At 39.7% G+C, this 24,699-nt stretch overlaps 1 protein-coding gene across 3 annotated transcripts in view; it reads right to left on the reverse strand.

The window, feature by feature from the left end:
- Positions 1-24,699, reverse strand: part of LOC120533245 (NACHT, LRR and PYD domains-containing protein 12-like) — a 151,419-nt gene that overhangs the window by 19,882 nt on the left and 106,838 nt on the right. For 2 of the 3 annotated variants that reach the window (XM_039760022.1, XM_039760020.1), the window contains exons 13-15: positions 16,148-16,258; positions 15,735-15,911; positions 8,534-8,707 (exon numbers count right to left, since the gene is read on the reverse strand). In XM_039760022.1, the coding sequence (XP_039615956.1) occupies positions 8,534-8,707; positions 15,735-15,911; positions 16,148-16,258 (462 nt within the window). The remainder of the gene's footprint in view (positions 1-8,533; positions 8,708-15,734; positions 15,912-16,147; positions 16,259-24,699) is intronic. The other variant, XM_039760023.1, reaches the window with a different exon arrangement.

Raw genomic sequence — 24,699 nt, forward strand, 5'->3', positions numbered from 1 at the left:
ACAATGCCCGGCCTCATGTGGCAAGAGTATGCAGGCAGTACCTGGAGGATGAAGGAATTGAAACAATTGAATGGCCTTCACGATCCCCTGACTTAAACCCAATAGAACATCTGTGGGACATTATGTTTCGGTCCATTAGGCGCCACCAGGTTGCTCCTCAGACTGTACAACAGCTCAGGGATGCCCTCATACAGATCTGGGAGGAAATGCCACAAGACACCATCCGTCGTCTCATTAGGAGCATGCCCGACGTTATCAAGCATGCATACAAGCTCGTGAGGGCCACACAAGATACTGAAAAGCATTTTGAGTAGCAGAAATTAAGTTTTTGAAAAATGGACTAGCCTGCCACATCTTCATTTCACTCTGATTTTACGGTGTCTACACAATTGAGCCCTCTGTAGGCAGAAAACTTTTATTTCCATTAAAAGACTTGGCATCCTTTTGTTCCTAAGACATTGCCCTGTCGTTATTTGTATAGATATCCAACTTCATATTGAGATCTGATGTATCTAATGTGTTTCTTTAATTTTTGTGAGCAGTGTATATATACTAATAAAAGGCAAAGCCCTCACTGACTGACTGACTGACTCACTGACTGACTGACTGACTGACTCATCACTAATTCTCCAAGTTCCCGTGTGGGTAGAAGGCTGAAATTTGGCAGGCTCATTCCTTACAGCTTACTTGCAAAAGTTGGGCAGGTTTCATTTCGAAATTCTTTGCATAATGGTCATAACTGGAAGGTATTTTTCTCCATTAACTGTAATGGAGTTGAGCTGGAAAGACGTGGGGGGCGGAGTTTCGTGTGACATCATCACGCCTCCCACGTAATCATGTGAACTGACTGTCAACGCAGTACGTAGAAAACCAGGAAGACCTCCAAAAAGCGCTTAAGAAAACATGCATTATATAATTGAGAAGGCAGCGAAACAATAAGAAGCGAGCGAGTGACATATACAACCATATTCATGAGTGCTGCTACTTCGGAAAGAAAGCAAGGTGTAAACCTAAACTTTAAATTAAGTTCATAGACAGGCTGCCACTGGCGTTTCACATGCCCACAGGTAATGCGGGATACAAGTTTTATGAGAGGACGCAGGATATAAGCGAGAGTTTTGATCACTTTGTAACTAAGTTAAAATTGTAGGTGAAGGGCTGTGCTTATGCAAATTCTGAGAGACTGTGTTTGTGGGGGATTGACAGTTAATGCGGGTGGGGGAGTCACGTCATCATCTCCCCTCCCATTCATCTCATTTCACTGTGAGCTGAGCTGAGCACCGTCTTTCGAAGCAACTTCATCACACTGCCACCAAATACTCACAGAAAAATCCACAAGTTAATACACACGCTGTCTCTAGAGTTTCTCCACACTGAATCCTCCAGGCACTACTTACAAAAGGTTACATTGACAATCGTGTTACGTTATTTTTAAAATCTTTCCTTTTCTTAGCACAAGCACAGCTGAGAAGCTTCGATGCATGTGCTCCATAACGTTAAAAATAATGCATTTAATCACACTTTGCATTACAAGCAAAGGGAGCTTTTGTCAATGCATGATTTCCTGGTACACCGATTACATTGATCAGCGCATCCCGATTCATTTTACCCTCGCACCACCTTAGTTTGAGAAGAAGTATGAAAAAATATGAGGTTAACACAGAAAAACAGATCACCAATTCAAGCTTTATGAATAATCGATTCGCCATCAATAATTGTTTTGGTAAAGCCATCCTCCTCCTTCCATTTTATAATTTTTCCCGCCACTAGCCATGATTAAATGAGCGGTAAAAAAGTAAGAGCAAAGCGAGGGTGACTTATTTAGGCAGGCATATATATGACAGCAACACTCATGACAATGTCAATCATGTTACGTTATTATTAAAATGTTTCCTTTTCTTTTTCATTACTTCTTTAACACACGACTTCTCTGCTGCGAGGCGCGGGTATTTTGCTATATATATATATACCTGTATATGAATGACCTCCAAAGAGCGCTGAGACTTTTGATATCGTGAACGTGTCTGCAAAAACTGGGGTCTCCTGCCCAGCAAAAGTCGAGCAGCCAGCGTGCGCATAGCTGTGCCGGCCTTTGAGACGCTGACTGCGCTTCTGCCTTAAGTCAAAGTGAGCACTTTTAATTTTTTTTCATCCTCCCCCTGAGCTATAGCCCAGACAAGTGCAAACACGGGACCCCTTTTCTACACCACGGCAAAATAATATTAAGGCATTCACACTTTCTTTTGCACGTATGCGATTATGAGGTCCTCAGCTCGGATTATGAAGACACTCATAGAGTGGAGGACTGACAGTGCCATCACAGCTGATTAATGGCGGGGACGTCTCACCAGTCTACACAAGACCCACCGCAACTGTCCCCAAAAGGCGCTCATATCGTCAGCGAACACATCTCTCTACTATATAAAAGAAAAAGGCAACTTTCCTTTCTTTACACCTTTTTTCCTTTTATCCCAAACCAAAGCCTTTCTCTCTTAACACTGCAGAGGACACAAAACTAATTTTCTTTAATTGCTGGTGATGCCGGTAAGGCACATTACCAGAGGCACAAATTTGAGCGTTCACATAGAAAATGTAATTTCTATACCACAGCCGTCGTGTAGCGCCTTTCAAAAGGGATCTACTACCGAGAGATGATCCATATACATTTTAGCTGCTGTTAGTTACTTACCTGTTGTGTTACACAGTCTTTAAAATGTAGTTTACCCAACCACTCCAGTAGTGCTCAATGTACCTGTACTTCTTAAAACGTTAATGTTTTACTGTTTAATAACTTATAGACTATATTTTATTATTTTTCCCCTTGCACTCAGTGACCAAAGTTATACACACACATATAGACACATACATATATATACACACCTGTGTGTGTATGTTTGTATGTATATATATATATATATATATATATATATATATATATATATATATATATATATATATATATATACACATACACACACACACACACACACACACACGTATATATATAATTTGTGTGTGTGTATTTATGTATGTGTGTGTATATATGATGTAGATAGGTATATATATATATTGAAACAGGTGTGGCAGTAATCAGGCCTGGGGTTGGCTACGGAAATTGAACTCAGATGTGATACACCACAGTTAGGTTATTTTTTAACAAGGGGGCAATTACTTCTTCACACAGGGCCATGTAGGTTTGGATTTTTTTCTCCCTAAATAATAAAAACCATCATTTAAAAACTGCATTTTGTGTTTACTTGTGTTATATTTGACTAATGGTTAAATGTGTTTGATGATCAGAAACATTTTGTGTGACAAACATGCAAAAGAATAAGAAATCAGGAAGGGGGCAAATAGTTTTTCACACCACTGTATATATATAAGGAGCAGAGGTTGGATGGTGTTAAAGGTGCTTAAGAAGTTCAGAAACATAATTCTTACAGCACCACTGCCTCTGTCCAAGTGGGAGAGGGATCAGTGTAGCATATAGATGATGGCATCCTTCACTGCCACCTTCTCCTGGTATGAGAACTGCAGAGGTTCATGCTGATCACCTTTTCTTCTGGTTCAAAAGGCCCTTGATGTCACTTGTAATCCATGGCTTGTTGCTAGCATAGCAGCGTACTGTTCTTACTGGAACTACAATGTCCATACAGAAGTTGATGTAGTCAGAAGTGCAGTCAACAACCTCCTCAATTTTAATACCAGATTGTAATGTGACAAAACAGGACAAACACAGAGGTGGATGAATTCCTTCGCAAGGCACTGTTGATGATTTTAGCCTCTTCAGAATTGGCACACCTCACTTCTAAAAGTTATATGAAGGTGGACATGAGAGAAGATGAGCTGTCCCAAACTTATCCAGGAGGTCGAAGCAAGATGGTTGTTCTCGTCTGTTATGTGAAATGGACGTCTGAAGCGGAACTCCGTTAGCAGTGGTGTTATTTTTTCTCATATTTTATCATCCCGAGGTATCCTGTATTTACCCAACACAAGGAGGTTCTACTACCGTATATGCAAGCATATATAAACATGGCCGGCAGGAAAGGGGCTCAGAAAGAAGCGGAAAAGAAAGCTAAAGCTTCATCCAAGCCTAGACAGGCATCAAGTCCAAGTTCAAGGTAAGGCCTTTCAGAGACTGACCTGGAACAGACAGACAGAAGTGCAGATTTCCCGGGACATGGCGCTGCTGCATTGTCTCCAGCCGAGATCGAAAGTGGGAGCGAATGTGCAAGTGATTCAGGTCACGATAGCTTGTTGATTCCAGAAGATTAATTGAAACTGCAAATGGCCTTGCATTCAGTATTGTCATCTACTCCTCCGGGCTGGGAGCATAGACTTTAACTGGGCTTGCCACTTCACCGAAACGATCTGTTTGAAATGAAGGCACTATCAGAATTACTAGATTCTATAAACTCACTTCAGAATGGGAAAGCAGCAGGCCCTGATGGCTCCCCTTTTATTAGCAACATTTACAGAAGCTTGAGACTATACAATTCTACCTCAAACTTTTCACCAAGCATTAATTACCATATTTCCTAAACAGAATAAGGACTTATTACAATGTGCATCATACAGACCAATTTCACTTATGAATAATGATGTTAAGATACTGTCCAAAGTCCTAGTTAGAAGGATTGAAAAAATGCTTCCTTCGGCAATATCACAAGACCAAACTGGATTTATTAAAAGCAGACACTTAGCTTCAGATCTTCAACGCCTGTTTAATGTAATATATTCACCCATGAAGTCTAACACTCCAGAGATATTATTATCGTTGGATGCAGAAAAAGCATTTGATATGGTTGAATGGAACTGCCTTTTCACTACATTGGAGAAATTTGGGTTTGGCCCAAACATTTGTGCATGGTTCAAACCACTGTATACCAGTCCAGAAGCTTCAGTTTGTATTAACAACATTAATTCAGACTACTTTAAACTATAATGTGGTACCAGACAAGAATGCCCCTGTCACCACTGCTTTTTGCAATCACCATTGAGCCACTGGCAATTCACTGTAGAAATGCTTATGAGATTAAGGGGATTATCAGAGAAGGACTTGAACAGAACAGTTCTCTGTATGCAGATGATATGGTACTGTATATATCAGACTCACAAAATACTGTGCCTGCAGTCCTAACAGCACTAACAGAATTTCAAAAGATTTCTGGTCTCAGAATTAATTTGAGTAAAAGTGTGGTCTTTCCAGTAAATTCTCAAGCACACAATATTAGCTTGGACACCTTCCCTTTTTTCATCTCGGATCAGTTTGAATACTTAGGGGTAAACATCACAAGTAAAAATAAAGCTCTTTATCAACAAAACTTTGCCGTCTTTATGGAAAGAATCAAGCAAGACTTGCATAGATGGTCAACCCTTCATCTCACTTTAGCTGGAAGAACTAACATTGTCAAGATGAATACACTTCCTATACTTCCTAAGCTTCTTTTTTTTTCCAAAACATTCCAATATATATCAGTACATCTTTTTAAAGAAAATAGATTCAACCATAACCTCATTTATTTGGAATTAAAAACATCCACATATCCAAAGAGCGACCCTACAAAGACCTAAGGCGGAAGGCAGCATGGCTTTACCTAACTTTCAGTTTTATTACTGGGTAGAAAATATACAAGCAATAAAAACCTGGACACAAATAGACAAACATACACAGGTTTGGTCCGCAATAGAAATAAAATCCTGCAGTACTTCTTTATATTCCTTGCTTTGTACCCCAATAAGTACAAGTCATCACCAATATACTAACAACCCAATTGTGCTTCACTCACTCAGAATATGGAACCAATGTAGGAAGTATTTTAAGATAGAGAAACTTTTATCTGTGGCACCTCTGCACAAGAACCACCTTTTTCCATCCTCTCAAACATATGCAGTTTTTAATGTCTGGAAAATATTTGGGATTAAATCACTTAGAGATCTGTACATAGACAACGTCTTTGCATCCTAGGAACAATTACAGTCCAAACTTAACTTTCCAGCAATAAATTTTTTTGACTACCTTCAAATTAGAAACTTTTTTAAACAGAACCTGCCCGATTTTCCTCACCTCCCACCTACCTATATGCTGCAAAAAATACTGATTTGTCTTGAGGACTCAGACTGCATCTCCATAATATATATAAAAAAAAATTACAGTCCCTCCCTTTAGAAGATCCAAGAGGACAGTGGGAAAAGGATTTCTCACTCAACATATCAGAAAAGGAGTGGAAGGTAGCAGTGCAGAGAATTCACTTGAGCTCCATATGTGCAAAGCATACAATCATTCAACTCAAAATTATATATCGAGCACATCTGTCTCACTTAAAACTGTCCAAAATGTTCCCAGGTCAAGATCCAACCTGTGAACGCTGCAATCAAGTTCCAGCCTCACTCAGTCACATGTTTTGGGCCTGCACCAAAATAGCATCATTCTGGACCAAAACCTTTAAATGCCTTTCAGACAGCATTGGTGTCACAATCCCTCCTAACCCACTAACAGCTGTGTTTGGTGGGCTCACAGAGGGGCTTAAAGTGGAGAAGGACAAACAAACTGTGATTGACTTTACTTCACTATTGGCACATAGACTTATCTTGCTCAACTGGAAGAATCCTAACTCTCCTATTCTAAGTCAGTGGGTAACTGATGTTTTATATTATTTGAAATTGGAAGAACAATCTAATGCTCACTTAGAGGATCTGTGCGAAACCTTTTCAAAACCTGGCAGGTACTAATCAATAACATTTTACAATAAGCATTTTAATTGAGAATTATCTCCCCTCTTTTTTATCTATTTTTATCCATTTATTAATTTATCTATTTACTTATCTTTACTAGCTTAAAGTCTTACTCTTCTGGCCTAGATCTCTTTCTCATGGGTAGGGGTTGATTTGTTTTGAAACCAAGTCTTGCAAAATTTGACTTATCTGTATAGAATGTTTTTTGACTTTAATAAAATCCAAAAAAAAAAAAGAGAATCAAGATGTAACTTTTGTAATGTTACAGTGCTTGCTCGACCAGCCTACCCAGCCACAACAGCCTTCACCCCTCTCAGCACTCACAGAGCTCCCATAAATACTGTTCAGAATGAAACAGTCAAATAGTAACTTTCAGATTCAATATTGACCATATGCTTATATGCATAGAAATATAAAGGTAAATACACTGGGAATGAACAGAAAACACAATACAAACATTTAAAGAATGTCTGCAAGTGTGCCAAAGGTAGAATAATAAATAATATGGTCTCTGATATTCAGTTATTCGCATGCATTTCTCCACAGAGTGGTCTAGTGTCCTAATGATTGCCTTATTTGTCCTGTAGAAACCTTGGCAGTATTACATGATTGGGTAGATTCAGAGTGGTTAGAGTTGCTTGGAATTTGCCACTGTCTTTAAAAAGAAGCCAATAAGACAGCACGGGGATTGTAATCAACTGTTATTTATTTGTACGCATCACACACACACACAATTGGATTGAAATCATAACCACCATGGAATGCGGTTTCTATCTGGATGCATCTGCTTGTTTAATTTATTTATTTGCTAACTTAAAGAGCTTCTGTAAAAAGCCAAATTTCCCTTGGGGGACACAAAGTTTGTTCACTCGTTTGTTTGCTCCATTTATCATTACACTTTATGATTGGTCTGTTGAGTTGGAAGCTTAACCAATCGGTGTTTTCCATATAGTACTTAATTTATGTCAGCTGCAGAGTGGATGCATTTCATCAGTTCTTTAATGTGAGAGTTTTTCATAATTATATGTAAAGTAAGTTACAGTATTTTACGAGTAAGTTTGTATATTTTAATTTGTTTACCTACATTTCGGAGAATAAGGAGAATTTAAAATACAGTGCTTACAAACAGACGGGAAATATATGTATATTGTATTCTATTATATTAATGTAAGTAGTACTTTAATATTTAACCATATGTGAATATCAGTTTATATATTCAGGTATCTTATTGATTTCATGTTTCATCGTTGAACACTTTGATCTGTATCAAGGGAATTCTAAGCATATCTATTGGGCTTATTTTCCAGACAGAATGATATATTTTAAGCTTATAATGCTTAACATATATATGTTAATAAGTTGTGATTGCTGGTAATAACCTTTGTTTTTGACCATACTTTCATGCTTTAAGTACATTTTTCAAATGCATTTATAAATACATTCTAGAGATCTGAATTAATTTGAACCAGTTCTTTACAGCAACTGGACAAAGACAACCAGAGAATGAGAGTGTCGACTTTTGGACAAGGGCTTCATGTCAAAGCATGCATTTAGGTGACTTTTACAAAGATGAGGAGTACATTTGACTGACAATGAGACACAGAAAGAAAAGAGTCAGTTCATTGAAGGGAAATCTCCTTCTTTCTCCTTCTCATGTCTGTCTGTCCACATGTTACCAGCAGTCTATCCTAATTTAGATACAGAAGTTTTATTCTGGTTGTTTTGAGTACTGATGTGAACAGAGCCATAGTAAATAGATTTACAAACATAAATGCAAACACTTACCCCATTTACTCACCTCAGAGATGTTAATTTGCAGTTTTTGTTCTTCAGCCCCTCACACAGCAGGTGTGCTCCTGAATCTCCCAGATCATTACCTCCTATCTCCAGGCTAGTCAGTCGTGAGTGTTCAGCAGAGAGAGCCAAAGACAGAGCCGCACAACATCCAGAGGTGAGCTCACAGTATTCCAGCCTTTGAAGATATATAGAGATAGTAGGCTCCAGATTATAAAGGTAACAAAATAGAGAAGTTGAGCAGCATGAAGAGCAAGTGCCACTACCACCATGAAAATCACTTAGCATCAATGACACCTAAACACCTGACATGAAGATTTTACATCAGACAGTGAACTTCACACACACAAACACACACACACCCAACTTACAACCTCAGTTTCACCGTTTCTCTGAATTTCTATCATCCTTCAGTTCATTGTCACCTCCTTTGAGGGCCCTCTTCAGACCCTTGTGTCCCGAGTCTAAGGTGAGTCACGCTTTCTATTTCTTCTTCAGTTTTGTTTTTTCTCCATTCCTTCTGTTAAGACCCTGGTTTCTTTGAATACACTCTAAACATTCAAATATAAGAGGTGACAGACTAGAGCTTCACTAAGTACAGAAGAACCAAGAGAATTGGTGAACATTCGGATACAAGAAACCTTGTGTACCTTTAAGAATAATCTGGATGAAATATTAGCTAAAGAAATGGGCTTGATGGACTACATGGTTTCCTCTCGATTGTCAAATGTCTTATGGTTTTAAGGTGTTAACGTCAGGCACGACTTTTGGCATTTTAAATACTTCATTTAAACTAGAGATCAATACAATTATTATGAGTGCATTGCTGTTTTCCTGGGAGTATGTTGTGACATCACATTGCACTGATTTATAAGAACAAATCATCCATCTCTACATGTAGGCATTGACATTGGACATAAAGAAAATAAATGGGACTCACATTAGTGTCCACATGTGTGCTCAGATGGACAGTGCGCCAGGGCTGAGGGGAGGATGTCTTTATCAGAACACACTTAAAGGATAGGATTGGTATTTTCCAAGTTATATTTTCACAATCACAGTATACATTAATTTGGCATAGAAAACTATGTCCTTGTTATTTTCTTTTATATTTAAAAAAATTCCACAAACTCCTGCCTCCTCATGCACTTTGAAATGGCTTCGACAGGCCAGCAGTACAAACATGACATTAAAAGGTGTAAAACTTACTGAATGCATCCATTTTCAACCCAACAACGTTCCCAGATACTGATCTGTGCCTTGAGATTGCACACGTCTTAAAACAATGTTAACATGTCAATTCTGTAAAATTCTGTATAGTTCCTAGTTGGTGGAACGAGCTGCCCACCTCCAACCACATTGCGGACTCCCTCATTGTATTCAAGAAGCAATTGAAAATCCATCTGTTTTGTGAATATCTAATATTTTATTTTGTTTAAATAATTTATTGTTAACTGCAAAAGCACACAAAATGCTGTAGAGCACAAAGAGAGTGCAGGTAACGCATGCACGTCTGATTGAGAACAATGAACAGGGCTCTTGCAGCCACGCGGCTCGCTCGCTTTCTCCCTCTCTCTTTCTCTCTCTCTCTCTCTCTCTTTTTCTCTCTCTGCCTGCCTGTGCCGGGGTGGAGTTTGGGGGATGGTTTGCTTGCACGTACAGACTGCACTCGAACCATCCCCCCAACTCCACCCCGGCACAGGCAGGCAGATAGGCAGGCAAAAATGTGCAGCAATCTTCCCCTCCCCCTCGCCCTCCTCAGCAGGCACGTGGCTCGCTCGCTCTCTCTCTCTCTCTCTCTCTCTCTCTCTCTCTCTCAGCTCAGGCAGGCAAGGGAAACTGGCTTGTTCATATACCAAGTGTGTGGTTGTGAACCAAGGCAAAAGCTTGGCGAACTTTTTGGTCGTAAACCGAGTTGTACGTGAACCGAGACGTTCGTGAACCGAGGTTCCACTGTATATATATATATATATATATATATAAATATATATGCCAGATGCCGCACCGATCCGCCTGTCGATCTTACGGTCCATTCTTGTTATACATATATATATATATATAGCAAGAATGGACCGTGAGATCGACAGGCGGATTGGTGCGGCATCCGCAGTGATGCAGGCTCTGCATCGGTCTGTCATGGTGAAAAAAGAGCTGAGCCATAAGTCAAAGCTCTCAATTTACCATTCGATCTACGTTCCTACCCTCACCTATGGTCATGAGCTATGGGTAGTGACTGAAAGAACGAGATCGCGAATACAAGCGGCTGAAATGAGTTTCCTTCACAGGGTATCTGGGCTTTCCCTTAAGGATAGGGTGAGAAGCTCAGTCATCCGGGAGGGGATCTGTCCATGAACTGAATCTCAAGAGGTGGGTCATGCAGCAAGGCAACAACCTTAAGCACACAATTCATTTTACCAAAGAATGGTTAAAGAAGAATAAACTTAATGTTTTGGAATGGCCAAGTCAAAGTCCTGATCTTAATCCAATCTAATGTTGTGGAAGGACCTGAAGCGAACAGTTAATATAAGGAAACCCACCAACATCCCAGAGTTGAAGCTGTTCTGTATGGAGGAATGGGCTAAAATTTCTCCAAGCCAGTGTGCAGGAATGATCAAAAGTTACTGGAAACATTTAGTTGTAGTTATTGCTGCGAAAGGGGGCGGGGCGAGGGTTGGGGATGATGTCACACCAGATACTGAAAGCAAAGGTTCACATACTTTTGACACTCACAAATCTATACTAATAAAAGCCAAAGCCCTCACTGACTCACTCATCACTAATTCTCCAACTTCCTCTGTAGGTGGAAGGCTGAAATTTGGCAGGCTCATTCCTTACAGCTTACTTGCAAAAGTTAAGCAGGTTTCATTTCGAAATTCTACATGTAAATCAAATCAAATTGCTTAAATTGCTCAGAGGAACCAGACACACATACAGCCTTTACCTTTTCATTATATGGTAAATTACTGTGGATTGTGTTGGTGTGTTTAAGGGTGAATGTATCACAGTTAAATTTTGTATATATTAAGTGATTTACATTTTCCTCCTCTCTTGTGTTTCAATGTCTTGAGCAACTGAGCCAAGGTTGGGTGAACTACTTCCCAATAAAGTAAATAAACTTACTGGATTAAATGGAGTGAAAACTAATTTTTGACATTTTAACCTTAGGATGGCCAAACATTACTATGGGAAATTGGATGGAAATGCAAGGCGAATGGCATCACTGAAGCAATAGAATGAAGGTTAGTGGCATGCACATTCTACTTATCCAAGATTATGGATTGCCCAAAAAGTATTTGGTTTTGCTATAAGAAATTCCATTCATTATGTTTGTGTTATATTTTATCAACTACAAGTTGGGTTTATTGTTTTGACATTTTTGATAGATCTGATATCATACTTTCTGGTCTTGAACTTTGGCATAGTATTATGACTGCACTTTTTCATTTTTTATTCTTCATAACAGCTAAAACTACTTCTATGCATTTAAAGCAGAATGGTGTGCTTGGTTTTCATGGGCACTGCCATTTTGTATTTTTATTTGTATTGGGAATGCCATTTTTAAGCTTTGGTGCTGTGACTTACTAACCACTTGATGAACACCCTACATGATTAGTTGCAACATCACAGTAATGCGGTAAAAGATGGGTGTGTGTATTAAACAGCAGCAGAACTTTAAGTAATTGAAAGAAAGATGCTGCAAGAAACGTAGCAAACGTAGAATTGTGTATGAATTCTGCCTCTTCCTTCATTTATTTCTTAACTTTGTAATGAATCTGGGTTGTTGACACCTGCATAATCAGTGATATTCATTTTCAAAATGATTTGACTTTGTTATAATTTTTGGGGTGCTGCCATTTTGTTTATTATGTTCATCCTTGCAAGGCCGTGTTCATGCAGTTAACTGTTCCTAGGAAGGTTGTTGGTCACATGATTAGGACATCAAATGTCATGTGTCAAAGTTAAATCACAAAGCCAGTCCAGGAGGAGAAGAATACTTTTGTTGACACCTACATGGAGACATCCTGTACATGGAAATATATGACTGACTTACAGCTGGTGGTAACACTTCTTAAATACACTTTGTCAATTACAGAAGTGCATAATTAGTTTAATTTCTCTTCATTACTCCTTTCTAGGTACTGATAACAGGACCGTTGGAGTCAAGATTCTCTTACACTAGATTATGCTCGATTCTCTTATCCATACTTGCTTTGTGCTAAAGTAGCAGCGGCACTGGGTCACAGATCAAGGGACTTTAATTAAAATGCTTTCTAAGACTGCTAAAGGCAAAAGCAAAAGTAGTTAACAAGGAAAACAAGTTAAAAACCAAAAATCAGTTAACAAGGACAAAAGTCATTCAATATAATCACAATATAATCAATTTGTGAAAATCATATTAAATCAGTAAAAATGTACTCTCACACATGTTACACCATTAACACCCTAACTATTGAAAATGACTGCACCCAGATTCAAACATTCAAGTTTTTTCCACTTCTGAACTATAACTACATTTAGTTAGCATGACAGCAAGGCCAGGTTTATACTTCACGCGACGCGACACATGCTCCAGCGGACGCTCCTGCTACACAAGCGTTGTACTGTTCATACTCGCACACATACTTTACGTAAATCTGGAAGAATCCACCAGGTAGCAGTGCGAGATATCATCACGGTGAGAACAGGTTTGGCTTCGCTGTGTTGTGAATTGCCTGAAGTACCCATTAAATTCCAATGACACCTTACCACAATATCTCTGAAAAGGATGTTTAATGCTTAAATCCATTAATCCAGGGATGTGTCCATTCCAGCTAGCATTGGGCACCAAGCAAAACAACAACAACATTTATTTATATAGCACATTTTCATACAAAAAAATGTAGCTCAAAGTGTTTTACATAATGAAGAATAGAAGAATAAAAGACACCGTTAGAAAATAAAACAAGTCAACATTAATTAACATAGAATAAGAGAAACAATCCCTGGATGGGACATCAGCTCATCGCAAGGTGAATACAAGCACACTCACACACACTAGAGTCATTTTAGTGTCACCAAATCTGCATATCTTCGGATGGAAACCAAAGCACACTGTGGAAACCCAGCAGGAAAACATGTAAATTCCAGCAGGGAACACCAGCGACGTAACACCCTGCGAGACAGCAGTGCTACCGCTATGCCACCGCGTCACCCACATGTGTGTAATTATTAACAGTATTCAAACGAAATTAACAACAACAACATTTATTTATATAGCACATTTTCATACAAAAAGTAGCTCAAAGTGCTTATCTGTAAAATGCAACATACATACTTTAATGCATTTCATCATGAAAGTGTTATCAAGTATAAATCTAAGGATTCTAAATGCGCAGAGAGTTGAAATATCATACATTTAATGTGTTCTCTGTGTGGTGCTCTATTGCTGTTTGCCACTGCTGTCAGGTCAGGAGGAAACCCCAGAAAACAAAAAAGACGGCATAAAAGATGATATGTGAGACTTTTTAAACGAATCGTGTCATTACTAATCGGGAATATGCAACGCTTGAATATAAAAGCATCACGAATGCATTTGTATGTCGGCATTTTGCTTCACCACAGCGAACCATTCATCAAAAATCGAAGCGCGCATATCGATCTCGTAGAATCCGCATAGAGGCTTTGTTACATGTGGATAGTAAACAGAGACTCAGACATCACTTTCCGACTTTTATCACATTGCGCCCCCCGACTTTTTGCTGGTACTGCAACTCACGCATGCGTCAGGTTAATTTCTGAGGACCTGCTCAGAGGACACGTCAAAATAACTCTGGGAATGCGCAGCAGCCATGATGCGTGTGCGTCCGCGTTCTGAGTGTAAAGTATAAATGAGCCCTAAGGATTGGTGTGAATATACAGTATGTGGGTTGGGCATTTCTAGCTTCGATGATCAGTATTGCCTGTCTTTGTCATTATGGGCAAAGGAAAAAAGAGCAAAAGCAGAACCAACTGTTTGATAAGCAACCTAAAAAGTGATCATAAAAATGGTACTTCAAAAGAAAAATAATGTATTCATGTTCAAAAAGAGATGTACCAATTCTTCAATTAAAAAAATCTTAATATTATTTAGTTATTGTGCCCTAAATCTAAAACACCGAACATCTGGTTCAATTTCTTACTCCTTCTATGGCAACCATATTAGGTGGCTCATATTAAAATGCCAGTGTTCACTAGCACTCAATCCAGAATTTTCTCAACTGCATCCATTTGCATTTTCATACAACTGTAACTTCAAAGTAAATCATCCTTCCGACTTCCCTGCCTGCTCTGTGGACTAAAGCCAGTGGCACATTTGTAGCCGGCGAGCATGTCAGACTTAGCGACTACAGTTGCAGATCACACAACTTCATATCACTGGGAATGACAAATTACATAACTCTGTGATGATTTTAAAGCACATTTTCACATTTCCAAAGTATTGTGAGCGCTTTTCATTCTGATGCCCAATAACATACCGCTTTGAAATGCCTGTGAGCGTACAAAGGATTTACAAGTATGGTGAGTTCAACTGCAGTCTCGGTCATTTTATTTTCCTTTAAAATTCTGTTATGATACAACAAATGCCAGACATCAGTCCAATGAGCCTTTCTCTTGTTTGTGTAGTTAAAAAAACGCTTTCCTCCACCTTGTACACATTTTACTTTTGGGTGAGTGCTCATTCCTTCTCCTTTCTTGCAAGCTGAGTTGCTGGAGGTGTCAAACTACTTGACTGGTGGTCACAGGAAAAGCTGGAAAAGTCCCAGAGCTTGACGGGGCTTAAAATGTTTTGCCGACTCCTATTAGCTTTATTTCGTCTCTGTTTTTTTCTTTTTTGGGTCTCTAATAACTCCAGACATGCTTCTTTTTGCAAAGTCCAAAATGGTCTTTAGTTTATGCCTCTGCACTTTGGTGAACACCTGAAAATTTACTGATCTGACCTTTCCTTCTGATCCTTCTGATATGTCCTGAAAGAAAGACCATTATGATCACCGCAACTCTTAACTCATACATACTTAAATTGATCCTCTTCTCCATACTTGTTAAAAACAACCAAAATTTCTCCTTTCTCATGTTCATATACTGACACTGCATTCTGACCTGAATTAAACTGCAAAAAAAAATTCACAAAACCTACACACGTAATGCAGACACATACACTCACAGTCATTCACTCCGTGTTGACTCACCCCAGGATCTCTAATTTACAGTTTTTGTCCATCAACCCTTCACACAGCAGATGCATTCCTGAATCTCCCAGGCTATGATTATAGGTCAGAATCAGACATTTCAGCGGCAAGTGTGGACAAGAGAGAACTGAGGAGAGAGCTGCACAACATCCAGAGGTGAGATTACATCCAGACAGGCTGTAGAGATGAGAAGAGAAGAGAAGTGAGAACTGAGAGAGTTACAGATGTATAGGCCCATTTCCATACAACAGCCATTTTGCACGGCAGATACTGTTGAAAATTTTGAGCAAGGATCAATGCGCTGCATTATTAGTTTTTGTGCACTTAGCTATGAAAAGTCTAGGCCTGAAACAACTTTAAAAGGACACCATTTATTTTGTTAGAGAGGCCTCTTGCCTGCCTGTCCTTCTTACTTGCTTTGTGTTGAGTTTCTGCGAGTCGAGCTGTGAGACGAGGTCATCATGCTCTCTGAGGAATCAAGCAGGCAAACTTTGTTCTGAGAAATGAAGGTGCGGAGCTTCTTACTGACAGAAGATGGAAACAAACTGCATGTAAGGCCTTTGCCTGTGTGAGTAAAAGGCAAACTCATAAGCTAGCATATAAAACATATAAGCCATTAAAATGGCATCTAGAAGCATTAGGGCTCATCAATACCTTAGGCAATAAAATTAAAACACAATGTATTATGATATTAGTTAGTTTGAACACTATAGGGACTTGAGAGTTGGGGGACTTTTCTTGAACAAGTGCCGTGACGTAAGCCTCTGTCAGACCACTGGGCAGCTGTGTGCCATGATAGCAGCGCTGCTGCCTGCGTTCATGGGCTTTTATATTAGCACACATGTATATGTTTTACAGTAGCATTTAAGTTTAGGGCGGCACGGTGGTGCAGTGGTAGCGCTGCTGCCTCGCAGTTAGGAGACCCGGGTTCGCTTCCGGGTCCTCCCCTGCGTGGAGTTTGCATGTTCTTCCCGTGTCCGCGTGGGTTTCCTCCGGGCGCTCCGGTTTCCTCCCACAATCCAAAGACGTGCAGGTTAGGTGGATTGGCGATTCTAAATTGGCCCTAGTTGTGTGGGTGTGTTTGTGTGTGTCCTGCGGTGGGTTGGCACCCTGCCCAGGATTGGTTCCTGCCTTGTGCCCTGTGTTGGCTGGGATTGGCTCCAGCAGACCCCGTGACCCTGTATTCGGATTCAGCGGGTTAGAAAATGGATGGATGGATGGATGGATTTAAGTTTATATGGCAATGTTTCTTTATACAGCTTAGTGATAATAATAATAAGATATAGTAGCACATGAGTGACCTTAAAGAATCAATTGTTAAAGGCTTTTCTCTCAAGCATGAAGCGCCGTGTCACGGTTGTTCACAGCTTTGCCCTTATCAGTGAAGCTGTGTGCTGCCATTCACTGGCACAGTTGCCTATTATGTTAGCCTTAGCCTTTCATGATGCTAGTGCAACAAGTAACCATTTATTGAATTATAATTAAGCAGTCCAGTTTTCATACATGGGTCCTTCTGATCCCAACTTAAGTGTTAAGAATTGATTTACAACTGAAAGGCCATCGATCTTAACAGCTCAGGATTAGGCCGTAAGATTAAAGGGAGGGGTAATTGGATGATGCTTATCACCAGATGTCAAATATGTCCTGCCAGCAAAAATATTGTTATGAGAAGATTTATCGGGAAGAAGTCTGTTATGGAGATGTCTTCAGGGTCAAGAATATTGGTATGAGAAGGTCTGGAACACCAGGTCATTGTAATGGGTAAAGGTGCTGAGTGGGGACAACATCATGAGAACCTCTATACAGTAGATGTTGGGAAACGAGTCTGGAAGGGGGGGCATTGTATGATAAGAATTGTAATATATTCTGGGCTCTCTGGACTCACTTCATGAACTGAGACAGGCTTTATATGCTCTGTAAATGTTTTCTATGCTGTGCCGTAAAGTCTTCAATTCTGACTGCCTATCTAAAGACTCTGCTTGTTTTTTCTGAAGATTTGTCCACAACAATACTTTTATCACTCCTCCCTTTTGGCAAATGGTACAGGACCACTGGCATTCACACCAGCAGGTTTCTACTCACAAATGAAAAAGCTGATAAATATATGTGTTCAGGCATAACTACAGTTGTGGCCACAAGTTTTGAGAATGACACAGGTATTGTTTTCACCAAGTCTGCTGCTTCAGTGTTTTTAGATCTTTTTGTCAGATGTTTCCATGGTGTACTGAAGTAGAATTACAAGCATTTCATAAGTTTCAAAGGCTTTTATTGACAATTACATTATGTTTATGCACAGAGTCCATATTTGCAGTGTTGGCCCTTCTTTCTTTTCCCAGACTTCTGCAATTCGTTCTGACATGCTGTCAATCAACTTCTGGGCCAAATCCTGACTGATGGCAGCAGCCCATTCTTGCATAATCAGTGCTTGGAGTTTGCCAGAATTTGGGGGTTTTTGTTTGTCCACCCGCCTCTTGAGGATTGACCACAAGGTCTCAGTGGGGTTAAGGTCTGGGGTGTTTCCTGGCCATGAACCCAAAATTTTGATGGTTTGTTTCCTGAGCCACTTAGTTATAACGTTTGCCTTATGGCCCGGTGCTCCATCATGCTTGTAAAGGCATTGTCTGTCAAACTGTTCTTGGATGGTTGGGAAGAAGTTGCTCTCAGAGCAAACTCCAAGCATTGAAGTTTCCATAGAAACATCTGACAAAAAGATCTAAAAACACTGAAGCAGTGAACTTTGTGAAAACCAAAACGTGTCATTCCAAAAACTTTTGGCCACAACTGTATATACACACAGACACATACTTACACTCACACACAGAGCCCTCCATAATGTTTGAGACAAAGACACATTTTTCCTTGATTTACCCCTTGGCTCCACAGTTTAAAGTTACAAATCAGACCATGGAATGTCGTTTAGAAGAAAGAACACACTGGTGAGCTCAGTAATCGCAAAGGGACTGCTAGGCCAAGGAAGATCTCCACTGCTGAGGACAGAAAAATCCTCACTCTGGTAAAGAAGCAGCCCCCAAACACCTGTCTGACAGATCAGAAAACAGTCTTCATGAGGCCAATGTGAGTGTGTCAGAGATGACAATCCAAAGAAAACTTTATGAACAGAAATACAGAGGCCACACCGCAAGAGGCAGAGCACTAGATAGCCACACAAACAGGATGGCCAGATTACAATTTGTGAAAAGGGCCTGCAGAATTCTGGGAAAATGTCTTGTGGACAGACGAGACAAAGAATAACCTCATCAGAGTGATGGCAAGAGAAAAGTGTGGCGACAGCAAGGAACTGCTCAAGATCCAAAGCAGACCACCTTATCTGCTTATCTGTTAAACTTGGTGGTGTGAGTGATATGGTCTGGGCACATATAGCTGGCACAGGTCCTGGCACATTTCTCTTCATTGATGATGGAACTGCTGACGGCAATGGCACAATGAATTCTGAGGTGTGTAGAAACATCTGATCTGCTCAAGTTCCTGTAAAGGCCTCCAAACTCACTGGACAGCACTTCATCCTACAACAAGATAATGACCCAAACACACTGCTGAGGCAACACAGGGGTTTATCAAAGGTAAAAAATGGAAAATTCTTGAATGGCCAAGCCATTCACCTGATTTCAATCTAACTGAGCAGGCCGTTCATATGCTAAAGAGAAAATATAAGAGGAAAGGCCAAGAAACAAGTCAGGTAGCGTGACTGGTATGCCCCCAGGTGGGCCACAATGTACTCATGTGAAGGGGGTCCTATGTGGAATATTGCATATTGTGACTGGCAACTGGCATCACCCATGACTCTGTCTGGATTGGATCTCTAAATGTACAGGAGTAGGAGTAGATCAATCTGGTAACGTACCTGGTAAGTCTTACAAATCCCACAATAATACAATGAGTCATCTTAGAAGATATTGATTAAATTATTCATTTAAAAATGAATATCATGGATTATTTTTTCTTCCACATGTGGTATTCTAGCTGTAAATATTTCTGTTTAGAATATATTTTTTGATTTTACATTTCTAACGCTACTGATTTCTCTGTGTGTTAGCTGGGTGAATTCCTGGTGTTCTGCCTCACTTCGCGCTGTCTGTGCAATGTGGCCGCAGAGAGATTAAACATCTCGGCACATCCACATAAAAACGACAAGGGTGAGCTTTCTTGAAGGCTTTTACTGGATGTACCTCATTGTAAACTGAAATATATACAAAAGAAACACATAGGTATATACAGATGTAGAACCAAAGACAATAAATAATGATTTACAAAGCAATCTATAGAAGAGAGTATACATTAACCAATGAAGCTTTAAAAGACAGTTACAAGGCGAGTGATTTCCACGGTTGGATCAAGACAAAGAGAAGCGTGTAGACAGAGGTTGAAATTGCTGTGTACCACAACTAACCAGACACAGGGGTTTATATACCTTAGAGATACGTTTTGGACGTGACCGAAACACGAGATAAAGGGGTGCCTATGTGAGGCAGAAGGGGTGCATTGTATTTAAAAGTTCATTATGGGACCCGTGTGCTTTACGTGAGTGTCATGGACATTTATATCGCCATTGAGAGAGTGGGACGTGACTGGCAGGTGTGTTAATAAATGACAAGACTAAGGGGGTGCACAGTTCAACAAATAACAGTGATAATTAACAGAATGTGGGGCAGAACACCTGGCATCCCCACTTAAGAAAGGAGAAAAAAAAAAGACTGGTGGGTACTGATGAACAAAATAGGCAACTTCCATTTTTCATGTTATTCCCTGAAATAACACTGAAATTCTTTTTGCGGGCCACATTGCAATTTTGTGATGCAAAACTCAACATTTTTGGATCATTTTACAATTTCTTTGAAATATTGATCTATTTATTTAAACTTCTATTGGATTGATCCTATTATTTGTCCTGTGAGTCTTTATCATTTTTTTTTTTTTTATTGTTTTATGTTTCTGTTGCTTATGCACCCAAATGTCCCCTTGAGACTAATAAAGTTTGTAGCAAAGGACTACTGTAACTGTGAGGAGTTCAGGACTTGTAGTGTTCACTCCGGAGTATTGGTCAGGACACTGAGGCAGAGAATTCCACACCTCAGCTCAGAATGAAATTGACTTAATTTATTTGAAGGTATGCACGTGTATTTGAATAAGTATATTTGTGTGTGGTCTACGATAAAAAGAATACATAAACTTATTAGTAAATTACACAAAAATCCGTTAGTGTTACTCAAATCAGACACTAGCTTATCGGCAGTATGAGATCCAAATCAATAAAATTTATCAGTAAACAGTATCAACAAACTTATAGTAAAGTACATTGAAGTAATATAATATTGCTGCATGTAAATAACACTAAGGCACATTCCCAATATATAAACGTTAAATAGTACACTTTAAACATTGCATCTTAACGTATAACAAACAGAAGTAAAATGCAAATGAACCCACCTCTGGAATTTAACTCGCACTTTTTAATACAGCAGAGGCTTGCTTATCCTACCTTCGCTTATCCAACATTCCGTATTATCTGACGTCCCACCGCAAAAATCAATCGGCAACAAGAACTGCAAGTTGCGTGCGTGAGTGTAGTCTATTTTTTGTTGCTCCCGACTCTACCGCAGCTAATTACAGTGGAACCTTGATTTGCGAGCATAATTCGTTCTAGAAATGTGCTCGCAGTCCAAAGCACTCGTACAGTACATCAATGCAAATTTCCCCATAAGAAATAATGGAAACTCAGATGATTCATTCCACCACCCAAAACTATTCATATAAAAATGATTAATACAAAATATAAAGTAAAAATACATAAAGCAAATTAACCTGCACTTTCCCTTTGAAAAGAATCATGGCTAGTGTGAGCGAGTTTCTAAACTCTTGTGGGATTCCACCCAACGGGACGACACGCGGAAGAGCGTCCCAAAGCAATCGCAGTCTCCCAGCACTGTAGCAGTTCGCCATAAAAGCGAATCCTTAAAGATAGCGGACATGCTATAGGTGCATGTCGTCGATGGGTGATACAAGGCACAAGGAACATTATAAATGCGCAGGGCACAGTATGGAGTATGGAGTAAGCATCCTTGCGTTTGAGGGGACAATATACTTGAGTATCGTCTGCATAACAATGGAAAGCAATTTTATGCTTTCTAAGAATAGAGCCAAGAGGTAGGAGATACAAAGAAAATAGCAAAGGACCAAGTATGGAGCCTAGCGGAACCCCACACGATAGTGAAGCAGAGGAAGATCTAAATTCATCCAGCCTCACTGAAAAAGATATCTGAGTCAAGTACGATTTAAACCACGCCAAGGCAGTACCACGAATGCCCACACAGTGCTCCAGACGAGATAATAAAATACTATGATCTATAGTATCAAAGGCAGCTGCTAAATCGAGCAGAAACTAAAATCACATAATCACAGAATTACTTTTCCCCCACCCTGCCTGACTGCTGTGTCTGTGTATAGGAGAATGGCAGATCCCGCTATAATAAATAACCGTGCTGTTGCTGTTTCAAGCTTAAAAAAGCTGGTGTTGCTAAAAGTACTGAGACTCAGCTTCGAATTTTCGGGTGCAAGACGGGGATTCGCACGTCACAGCACAAACACACACATGCAGTCACAATGCTGTAGTAAACAGTACACAATCGTACGGATGTTGACTATATGAGTGACGGAGTTAAGGCTCTAGAAACTGCAATTAATTACATTGAGCAAAAGAAGAAGCTACAGGAATCGACATAATGATGCTGCAAAGATGGCGAGACTTGGCAGCGAAGAAACGGCACTCGTCAGGAAAGCAGACTACGATCAAAAATGTCTTTAAATCATCACAGGACTGAACTTTTTAAGTACAGTACATACTGTATTTAACTTCAGACAATCTGTAACTAAGTTAATTTTTTCAGTTAATTTATTCTGTTGTTTTGTTGTAAAACATGATTATTAGGTTTGTAATGCGTAGAATTATAACATAGTTTGACGTTTAATAGGCTATTTCTTAACACCTCCCATTATCCAACATTTTCGCTTAAGCCCGTTTATGTCGGATAAGCGAGACTCTACTGTATTATTATTAATAAGTTGCACTTATAGAGCGCCGTTCACAAACCCAAGGTCGCTTTACATACAGAGTAAAAAAAAAATAAAATTACACAGATGACAAAAGTTCGTCGAAGAGGAAAGTTTGAGTTGAGATTTAAAGGTGGAGAAGGAGGAGCAATCTCGGAGAGACTAAGAGAGATCCAGAGTTGAGGGTCCATAACACTAAAGGACCTGCCTGCCAGGGTGAAGTCTGGTGTGTGGGACAGTAAGGAGATCACTGCTCGAGGGCCTGAGAGAGCAACAAGGAGTGTAAGGAGTTAGGAGCTGAGTGAGGTAGAGGGGGGCAAAAGGCTTTGAAGGTGAGAAGCAGAATCTTGAATTTAATCCTTGATGGAACCACTAATCAGTGAAGTTGGGAGAGAACAGGGGAGATGTGAGCAGAACACTTTGTGTGGAGGTGAGGACTCTGGCTGTGGAGTTCTAAATATACTGTAGCCTCTGTATACATTTTGCAGGGAGGCCAATGAAGAGGGAATTACAGTAATCAATACGAAACATTATGAAACAATGAACCAGAGTTTGAATTTCATTAAAAGACAGAAATGGACGGGCAATGTTACGGAGATGATAGGATGATTTTTTTTTGTTAATTCAGGACACAACTCTTAGTTATTACAAACAAATGTTTATCTGTGCAGAAATAGCTACTGTAGTACATGTGCATCTCTTTCGCTTTTTGAACATCCCATAATATGTGCTCTCGTGCATGCTGGGAGGTTCACCTTGAAATGTGAGCCATGTCTTTTAATTATTGTTGTCTGTCTAACAACTTAGTGTAGTCTAATCTAATTTTGCTGCCTATTGCCCCGTTCACACTTCTGTGTTTACCTGTGTTAATTTTTGTTCTCCTCTGGATAATCCATAGCACACCCCAGTGATAGTGTTTTTTTCTTTTTATTTTATTTAATGTGAAATGCTGCACATATTTCACACAAAGACACACTAAAATGCACAATGCTGTATTTTTTTGTCCATGTTAAAGCTCACTATTCATAAAGCTGCTGACCCACCCCACCGCTACCTATCGTCTGTCCTTTCCAGTTTCTTTATTCTTGGTTGGAAGAAACGCAAGCTCCACGTGCTATATTTTGAGGTCCTGGCATCATTTCAGTCTTTTACACATCTTTAGAATTGTAATCACCAAGATCATAACCGGCAATGCTGGGCATTGTACTGCAAACGGTTCACCGACAAAAGCGCGATAGACATATGCGCCCCGACAAAACCGCGACGGACAAATGAGCGCCGACAAACCCGCTAACTGGTTTTCGACAAATGCGCGCCGACAAAATCGCGAGAGAGTATGGCGTTATTTCAGTGCCACTATTCTGAGCGCACGTAAAAAAATATTGCAAGTGCAAGTGTTGCATTTTGAGGAGAAATTTATTTTGAGCGTACAAAAGCTGAATTTGAGTGAACAAAATGCATTGCTGCGTGCAAAAAATGTATTTCAGTGTTTGCACTTATCCATATACACACACACAATAGCACCCCTCTCGCTCAGTTTTTCATTTGCGCTTGCTCGCAATGTGTTGCTTGCGCTCACAACATTCTCTGCTGCAAGCGCTCAACTCTCTGTACACCGTTATAAGTGTGCCACAAAACCAACCAATCACAGACTTGGTTTCAAAAATTCTGATTGGCTCTTACGGTCTCCAATCAGCTCGCTACCTGCTGCATTCCGGAAACAGTCCGAAATGTAGCTAAATCCAGCTAAACTCAATTAAACCCCAATTTGCGGATAATATCTTTAATTATTTTATTTTAAAATATATTATTTGTTAAGACTATCGTTGGTGTAGTATAATGTAGTTGCATTATACAACCATGCCAACTGACTCTCCAAATTATATTCTGATTGGAGACC

This window comes from Polypterus senegalus, chromosome 8 (genome assembly GCF_016835505.1).
Source record: "Polypterus senegalus isolate Bchr_013 chromosome 8, ASM1683550v1, whole genome shotgun sequence".
NCBI classification, from domain to species: Eukaryota; Metazoa; Chordata; class Cladistia; order Polypteriformes; family Polypteridae; genus Polypterus; species Polypterus senegalus.